Source organism: Mercenaria mercenaria, chromosome 17 (genome assembly GCF_021730395.1).
Source record: "Mercenaria mercenaria strain notata chromosome 17, MADL_Memer_1, whole genome shotgun sequence".
NCBI lineage: Eukaryota > Metazoa > Mollusca > Bivalvia > Venerida > Veneridae > Mercenaria > Mercenaria mercenaria.
In genome coordinates, this window is record NC_069377.1 from 31,158,783 (window position 1) to 31,168,787 (window position 10,005).

The following is a 10,005-nucleotide window of genomic DNA, read 5'->3' on the forward strand; positions in this document are numbered from 1 at the left end:
AATGATTTACCTTATTAGTTTAACTGATTTTATACCGTTTTGTTAATAACATAAATGAAAGTTTACACTTCAGATCAAATTCTGCAGTAAATAAAAAACATTCAAATTCCCCCAAGATACAAAGAAAAATTAAAAAATTCCGGTAGTCCTACGCTGTCGGTAATCTGGACCCTCGTTTTGATGGTACGTTTTAGGCGTCTGCGGTAGTCAGTCGGTGTATGATAGCGGTAATAGCGACCCCCGTTTTTATGGTACGTATTTGTCTGCTATGGTAGCCGAAAGGATATAAGAATGCATTTGTTATCTGTCAAGATAATATTCTAAAAAATTTTCATTACAACTTTTTGCACAGAAATATTGCAACAAACAAGTTTCTTTTTAACTGCAGGTTAAATGAGTCCAGACTTTGTGACTTTTGTAATATGGAAATAGAGAGTCAAGAACATCTATTTTGGAGTTGCCAAAAACACAACTTTTTTGGAACGAATTGTTTCAATGGCTTATTGAAGTTGGTATAGATGTTACTCAAGATAAATTTATATCCTTTTTTCATTCAAGAAATAAAATAATATCATTCATTCTCTTGTTTTCCAAATATTACATATATAACTGTAAAACGAAGAAGACAATACCAAACATATCTATCTTTAAACAAAAACTGTCTAACAGATTAAAAATCAAAAAGTATAGAGCTTTTTAAAACTCTTCTCTTGACAGTTTCAACAATGATTGAAGAAATTTCATACCAATGTTGAATATGTAATATGTACAAACGATGTTTACTACCAAGGCCGTTACTTTTTTTTTCTTTACATTATTCTTGTTCATACTCTTCTTGTTTGTTTCCCTTTTTTTCTAGCTATATAGTGCATTCAAAATTATAATATTGTATAAATATCTGTATATGATGTATTGATATATTGATGTACTTACACTTACGAAAAAAAAAAAAAAAAAAAAAAATTGTCCTTGTTTCACATTCAACATTTGTAACAAAGAATGACTTTCAAATGTTTTAGAAATTTTGTTATCTAGACACATCAAACATATACTTAAGGTAACCTCCGTATATAGCTCACTACTGTAAAAGCTGTTTATAGAGGTAAATGTTTTACATACTTGTTTAACCATGAAATATAATACTAAATATTAATATGCAAATTGACTTGTGTTAAGAGATCTTTTGTCAACAAAAACAACATTTTCAATTTTCTAATGATGGACATTAAAGATAGATATCACCCTGAAGTGATACTAGAAAATAAGCTTATTCAAAATCTGCTTTTAAATTAACAAGATATTTTTCTTGATGTCCATATTAGATATCATAGCATTCAACACAAGTATTGTATTTTTACTTTTTAGTCTGACAATATAAATTTTCTAACTTGATAACTGCATAATGTAGAATTCGATCGCCCGAATTTCCACATCTTATGACTCTGAGGAAGAGAAACACGTGTATACTTAGAAAAAAAATAATGCGATATATAAAATATAGTTTAAGAATCACTTCGTTTAACATCAATACTCGAAATATTTTCATTCAGATTTGCCATGAAAATGGTCATTAAGCGACATATTTTTGTAATTGCTTTTAACGTATGTTTGTTCAATCAGGAAACTATAGAGAAATCAGATCTGTATGATGATCTGTTACAAAAGAATTGAATTAGTAAATGAAATAAGTATTTCATCTAATGAATAATATACTTTACCTGAATTTTTCAATTGAATAGACAGTACCACTTCAGCAAAAATGTTATATTAATCTTAGATAGTCTTAACAGTTCAAAATATTTATATTAAACAAATTGAAGATAGGAACTGGAACTACATATTTCCAAATCAGTAACTTACGTTACTCCTTATTGTTTTTTACATCTAAATAGAATCAATGCCTAAAAGTCTTGAGATGTACAGTCTGTACTTTGAACAGATACTATGATGTAGCATCTGTTATGCAGCAATACGTTGTAATATTGTTATAATGTTGTTACAGTATTATAAATAAACCAAGGTAACGTAAATAACATAATTGCGTGTCCTCATAATATCTAAAATTCTGGATAAAAGTATCTGGTAAATTATGCTTAGGAACACCTCAAAAACATTTAAATGTTTTTGAGATGTACCTTAGCATAATATAGCTATATTCTGAAAAAATATTTCATTTTACATTTTGCAAAGACAGTACGTTACTCAAAACTTAAGTAATACTTGTATGCATTCTTCTGCAATGGTATTTGTTGACTTAGAGCATAAATAAACGATTAATATGAGTCTGTGTTGTAATCAAGTACCACTGCTGGACGAAGGAAAATATCTGTAATTTTTTGGTTGCTCAAAGTGAGAGACTTCAACTAATGCGCATTATAACTGATGATTAGGGATTCAAAATGAACAGGCAATAAACAATTTTTCAGCAATATTGATCTTTCATCTCGACAAATTTAGGTCAAAGAAGAATAAGAAATTGATATTTTCTGTCAATTTAAAAAGTTTATGTATTAGGCTGGTCATTTTAACTTCTTGGGTTGAACTAATTCCAACATGAACAATTTGGTGTGAAATAGGTAGTATATATAAGAAAACATAGAACATACGTCCTCATAATATCAAAGCACAATTTTGCGATATTCAATCTGGAGTAACGTCTACATCTAATACGTACTGTGGCCGTTAATGTGGACCATGTGCATATTGTTCGTCTACTGGTAAACTACAACATAACTGTGTTCTTTGAATACCAGATGATCTCTAGCACTTACTTGTAGCCTACTTTTAGTATTTTACCATCTTTGTCAAAAAACGTTGGGGTGTCAAAATTCAGAACATAGGTGACAAATTTCAATTTCTAACCAAATTTATACATACATATTTCTAAAACATTCTCGTCGGGCGTGGAGTTGAAAGGTTTAAAGCAAAACATGTGTATCTCAAAGTCAGAAACATAAAAAAAACATTCATAGGGCATTCTTGAAACAAACATATATTCACAATGTTACTGAAGATGGGTGGGGTACTTGATAATATCAATATTTGCTCGAAATTCATAAACAGTTACAACAATTATTTATGCTTCTTGAACTGCTTTATATGCAATGCATGCATGTGATAAAGAAATGATACTAATATTTTGTTTAATTGATTCTATTGTAGAAAAAATTGCAATACTTAGTGAAATCAAAATCTAAGGATAGCTGCCCTCAGTAAATATCACCTAATTTTCAGAGTTTGGCTTGGGTTTCTTTGGAGGACTTTTTCTTATATTGTATACTTAACCTTAACTCAAGATTATAAATCAGCAATAAAACTTCATATTGGAATTAGTTTTGAGGTTCGGACATTTTGTCTAGTAATATAACATGCCTATTTGCATGAATATTTCTTAACATAATTTAACAGAAGTTACAAACTGTCGTAATAAGTTTACACGGTAATAGCGTTAAAAGTCGAATAAAAATAAAAGTTTAGTTAAGAGAAGTTGAAGCATGAACTTCAAAAAATTAAAAACAAAAGATTTTTGACAGGGTTACAATTCTATTCCAACGTATGTACCCGCCCTCATCCTCAATTCCAACACGCACACCTATAAAGTCCCCTACATTCCCCAATGCTACCTTTAACAAAGACGGAGGACACAATTCCTTCTTTGGTTTTGTATCCAATTATCCTCCTTCAGAACCGACGTTATATCATTCCGACAGTGTATCTAAGTGATAATGCAAGCTGCCGTTTTCGATATATTGCATCTTGTTAAGTGTGCTGTTTGTAATACAACTTACCAAGCCATTACAATAGTCTAACCGTGAGGTAACCATGCTGTTGACAAGGGTCTTTGTGGCATCACTGTAAGATACTGTCTGATAAGACCTATTCTGCATAGCTATGCATATCCAGCCCGGGATACAGAGCTGACTTGCTGTTCCATATCCATACTGTTGTCAAATACTGCACAAAGATTCCTACAACAATTTTGGATTTTATCACAGAGTCACCGACCTTCACCGAGACGTCCTCAATGTATTTGGAGTTATGCTTTGATGTGAATAACATTACCTCCGTTTTATTAGCCTTGATGCATCCACGAGACAATTTCAGTCAGACAGCTCTCAATGCGGTGTAAAGCCTCACTTCTATCAGTTTAAAGAACAAGTAAAATTGAGTGTACATGATATAGTTCTTTGGACCAATTACTGATCCCTGGGACACACAGTATTTGATTAACATAGGCGTCGACAACTCACCAGTAATCCACACAGTTTAATAGCGGTCACAAAGATATGATGGCATCCATGCAAGTGCTTTGTTTGTGACTCCACAATGATGGTAGAGTCGGTGTACCAGTGTTTGATGGTCAATCGAAAGCTGCAGACAGATCGAGTAGCATGATGACATTACAGAATTTTGTTCGAGAGATGTGAGGATGTCATTCTATACCTTTTATCAAAGCTGACTGAGTTGAATGGAACTTTCTAAAAGCAGAATCACAATCAGTTTGGCTATGCAAAATGTAATTTCTTGATGAGAAAGTCACTAAACTTCCTTTGAGGATGAGTTGGAGGGACAGGCAGCATCATGACTGTCTCCCAGTAGATTTTTGGTTATCTTGGTCAAACCTTTGTGGTCAGTGCCACACGAATATACCTTGTCAGAGAAGTAGACAGTTCCGTTTAGGCGGCGGCTTTCGTGGCCTAGTGGTTAATGTCCCTGATTTCAAATCACAACCGATGTGGGTTCAAACCTAGATTGGGGCATTGAATTCTTCATGTGAGGAAGCCATCCAGTAGGATTATGGAAGGTCCGTGGTTTTACCCAGGTGCCCACATGCGACGAAATAATGCACGGGGACATCTGGGGTCTTCCTCCACCATGAAAGCACAGAAATCACCATTTTACCTTTAACCGTTTCAGTGAGACGTTAAACCTAACACAAAGGTTTTGTATAGGCCGTACATTGTATGGAACTGTGTTACTGTGAAACCATTATTACTCTTGTAGGACTACTTTGTCTAAAAGGTTTGATTCCCAGGGAATAACCGTTACGCTCACAGTATTTCGTACTTGTCCTCAGTCGAAAAAGGGGTATTTTATTATTTGGAAGGACTGTTCCTGTCTTAAAATGATAACTTGAATAATGAGAACAACAAGTATATATTCTAGATAATTTTAAAGATGCTACCACAGGGGAAAAATGACAAGAAGCTACAAAAAACGTCACTCTTTAGATTTGTTACATTTTACCTATCTACTCTATATTGATGTTAAGCCTAGAATTGTGTCTACAGGGCACGGATATTCCCACACACTGCGCGGTCGTCTAAATAGCAAAGACATTATTAAGGGAGAGCCATATTTCTAGTAAAATGTTGCCACAGAAAAAAGTATATTTGTATGGTCATTATCACATAAAGGCCCGTCATCTGTGAAAATTTCAAGAGTATCCTTGAATAGTGTATAAGGAGTGGGACACGCAAGTTTTTTTCTCTATATTCTATTAAGCAAGACTATCAAAGAGCCGTTACTGTAGTAGAAATAATCACCAAAAAGATCCTTCCTTTATGGTCATCTGAACGTCAAGGCATAGAAAACATGTTTTAAACAAAATGTCGCAAATAACAACTGTCTTGAGTAATTTACTCACACACGGGGATGATTATTCGCTAAGCAGACTAATGCTGCATCAGTAGCGCCATACTAGAATTATTCCACAAGACGTATTACAATTTCCGCTCTAGGTGTATAAAAACAAAGGAACGTGACGACCATTTGGCGCCATACATGCGCAGAGAAACCGTCCTATCATATTTTTATCTAAACTTTATCATAAAAGACATTTATGAATCGAAATGATTTATAGCAAAACCGTGTTTAAACACTATTTATACTTTCCGGCGATTATACGTCGTATAAAATTAATAATTAATAATTTCAATTGGGCTAGACCTTCGTGAATTCATTACGCCCGACATATAAACGCCAATCGTGTATAAAATGTGTTAAAACATGGTTTTGCTAAAAATTATTTCTTAAATGAAAAATACAATATTAATTAACAATGAAGGGTGGTAAAATATTTGCATGTTTAATAAAAAATTGAAACAGAACTTGTTCCCTTTTTTATTCATAACTGAAGTTTGATTATAATGACACTTCCCGATATCTTTCAGCACTGTAATGCTACAAAAATTGTATGATCAAATATCTTTTTTTTTCATTCCAAACTTTTTTATCTTTAGCTTATCACAAAGTCCACCAATGTAGACATTTTGTTCCTTGCGATTGTAGCATATAGATTGTGGGTACTGTAATCCATCTAATATTGTCTGACCTCGCTTCAAGTCTCCTGAAATATGATGTATGGTGCCATTGCAGTTGTAGTAGCACACCAACAATGATCCATCATCTAACATCACCATTCCCACTGGTTCTCTAAGGTCCTTATGCTTATATACAGCCGATATATCACCCTGTAATGTGACACAGGATACACTGTTGCTACCCCAGTTACTGAGGTTCATGTGCCTGGCATCTTGGCTAAGCAATATGAAGTTCGGGCTGGCAAATATCTCGTCCTTTAGGGATAATGTGTTAATGACATTTCCTTGTGTATCGACAGTAAACACGCAATTAGGACTTAAACAAACCACATAGAGGTGACCTTGGTGATAAGTCACACCTCTACATTTTCTTTTAACTGGAATTTTGCGAATGATTGAAATGTCACCATTTGTTGCCATTATCAATATCTTTTTCTGATCTGGCATTGTCACTGCAATAAGGTCTAGAGGCAGTATACAAATGTCCCATGGTCTTGATTCAAGGGTCTTCTCTTCTATTACCACTTTACTTTGTGTGTCCACAACTTTCAGGGTATAGTTATTGCTATCTACTAGCATAACTTTGTTATAGGACAATACAGCACATCCCGTGATCCAAAGTTTGTTATTATCTGATGTTGTCTGTACATTTATATCTCCCATGTTAGTCAAAAGAGAAGAGGATCGGCTCAACTTCCCAAATATATATTGTTTATTAAAGAGGTTCACTAATTTTGTGTTTCTTTCAAATATATGTTGAAGGTTTGTCTGATCCAAAGATTCTTGAGCATTCTTCAGATCATCCAACTTTAGTTTGGATTTTGCTTGTTTGATCGTGATGTAAAGTTGTCCATTCTGCTGTGAGTCTTTGTTGTCTTGTAGGCTTGACTTTAATTTCTTGATATCAGAAGAAATAGCAGTACATGTATCAAGCACATTCGTGACTGCTTGCTTTTCCTTGATTGTCTTTTTCTCAGCATCTGTCTGAATTTGTTTTTGCAGTTGATCTAAGCGATCATTTATCTCTTTGCGAAACTTAATAATTTCTTTTATAACATTATCATAAGAGGAATCCAACTCCTTGGCTTGTAGTGTTGCCTTCTTGATCACGACATCAATATCTTTCATCTTCTGATCCAGTTCTCTCATTGTTTACCAGTACTCATCACTGTCCTCAATACCTGGACATTTATCAGGTATGTAATCTATTTTACATGTCCTGTGATCCAGAGTAATACAATCAGTACAGCCAAGAAATTCATGGTTTGTGCAGAAAAACTTGATGATCTCATTTTTGTGAATTTGACACTTTTCAGTGCACACTGTTGAGTCTTTACTATGAATAGTTTGTTTGCCTATGTTCCTTTTGTCAAGAAGTTGATGATGTTTTGAGGCCTTTGTGCGTTGATGACAAGCAAAGCAGTTTTTGCACAGGTATTCCTGACAGTCCATACAAAATCCATGTGCTTCTACATCCTGATCAATAGCTAAGCATGGTTCACATCTGTGGTCAAAATCCTCTGTTGAACCTTTAGATATTGACCAATGAACATCAGAGACCTTCCTTCCTGACACTGCCATGTCTGTTTTTGATACACTATGACTATTAAACTTATTAAATGCAATTTTTAATTTCCTGTCGACAAAACATTTTCATGTTCAACTGAAAATATCTTTAAAGTCAATGGATTACGTTATACTTTCCCCTGTTCTGTCTAAAATCACAGTCCATATAATAATACAATGTTGCTGGTCTGATACATTCTTAAACTATTTATAAGTACAAATGTTTAAATAATGATACTTTGATTAAACAACTTGACAAACACTTAATCAGTCCGGATACTTAAAATCACTGTAAATATTTTCCGCTTTCTCTAGGTTGATTGTTTTGTTGAAACGGATTGTAATCAAGCACAAAGATAGAAATTGTCATGTTTCAAAGAATACAGTTTCCCATAAAAACGAAACCATATTGTAGCGTTTGCATGGATGTACACAACAAATACAAAGACAAAGTAAAACAGTTATACATACATAAGAAGGTTATAGTAACATAACACAGTATATTTCTCATTTGTCCAAATATTATTGAAAATGAAATGTTAACTGTACCCCAAAGACACAAAAAGACAATTTAAGATTTTTGACCTTGACTTGTTACTTTCTTGCAATATATCTTGTCAAGATTAAAAAAAAAACATTTTGTAGTTTTAACTAAAAAGTTAAATAGTTAATAAATTAAAAAAAAATGATTAACCACCTTTTAGTTATCTCTGTACCTGTTTGCAAAAATGTCAGCTATCTTTAATACCATCTCGGATTTTTCTTTGGAAAAATACTTTTGGAATCTCTGATATTAACACAATACATCAAACGTCTTGATGTTGCTTTCAACAAAAGAAAATAATAACACACACGTTTCAATGGCAATGAAAATACAATTAATATTACGTATCCAAACTACGACAAATGTCTAGATTTAACATAAAATTTGATCTTGACAAATTACGTTCTTGTAAATATCACTTTGGGGAATCGCATGATCAAAACAATCTCTAAACTAAAATAAAATTATGAATAATATGGGATAATATTTAAGCAAGTTTTGCTGTAAATATAAAATATAGCCTATCATATGGCAACATAGATGTATCCTCAAACTACATAGATTTCAATTACAATCATCTTCTGATCATCTGGGGCACTTAAAGAAACTGAGACTACTTATTTTCCTTAGTGTTTGTAATTACAGGATATCTATCTTTATTATCAACTACATAACAATTTGATAATTTTAATTAGTCATATGCTAGGCTATGTTTAAATTTTACATCTTAGCATGGCAGGAAATTTATTCATGTTTTTCAAAACATATCTTTGGTTTGGAGATTTTTTTGATCATGTGATTCCCCCCTCAGTGAAATATTCTTTTCAAGATTTTAAAACAAGTTTGCCCTTTTCTAGTTTTAACTAAACTGTTTGATAGTAAGAACTAAATTGTAATAATCTCGATTTTTTTGCGAAAATGTCGACCATCAAAAAGACGCTAAAATACAATTTGAGGTTGGACCTTTAATTTGACCTTGACCTTGAAGTTTCTAAAGGTTAAAGGGTCAGTAATTCAAATCCTTCTTTGTATTATATAAAAAACGACAACTTCATGTCGTCTTTACGATCTTTAGAGAACATCACTTTTCCTACAACCAATTTTTCATGAAAGTTCTATCACAAATTAACACAAAAATGAAAAGAAAATAGGGGGTTGAATAGTTCCTAGTGAAATGCCAGTCAGTTGGGGTCTGCTACCCTAAAAATGGCGCATATTTGCTCTCCTCCGCGCAATAAACACCTACTTCCGGTTTTCGATCTGCAAAACTTGTCATGTGGGTTGTATGAACATGAAAACCGTCTCATTTTATGCAGAATGTATTCTAGTAGCGAAAAAGTGTGATTAAAGCACTCGTTCTACACGAATTTGCGCAGAAAACGGGAACATTAGGATCTATTTATTATGGGCTTCTCACAGAAGCACATTTTCGACCGAATTACTGACCTTATTCCTAAACATTTTTTCTTAATTCATATACTTTTTAAAAACCTTTCTTCAGTATAGATCTATATAAGATATAAATTGTTCAGTACATTTTTATGCCCCCCTTCTAAGGAGGGGAATATTGTT

The 10,005-nt window shown here is 33.1% G+C and overlaps 1 protein-coding gene across 1 annotated transcript; it reads right to left on the bottom strand.

The window, feature by feature from the left end:
• Positions 1-6,200: 6,200 nt before the first annotated feature.
• LOC128549951 (uncharacterized) lies at positions 6,201-7,472 on the bottom strand. Its single transcript, XM_053527746.1, has one exon. It carries the CDS (start codon positions 7,470-7,472, stop codon positions 6,201-6,203), a length of 1,272 nt encoding a protein of 423 aa, XP_053383721.1.
• Positions 7,473-10,005: the final 2,533 nt, after the last annotated feature.

Coding starts and splice junctions, on each gene's coding strand:
- LOC128549951 (XM_053527746.1), bottom strand. CDS start 7,472: ATGAGAGAACTGGATCAGAAGATGAAAGATATTGATGTCGTGATCAAG.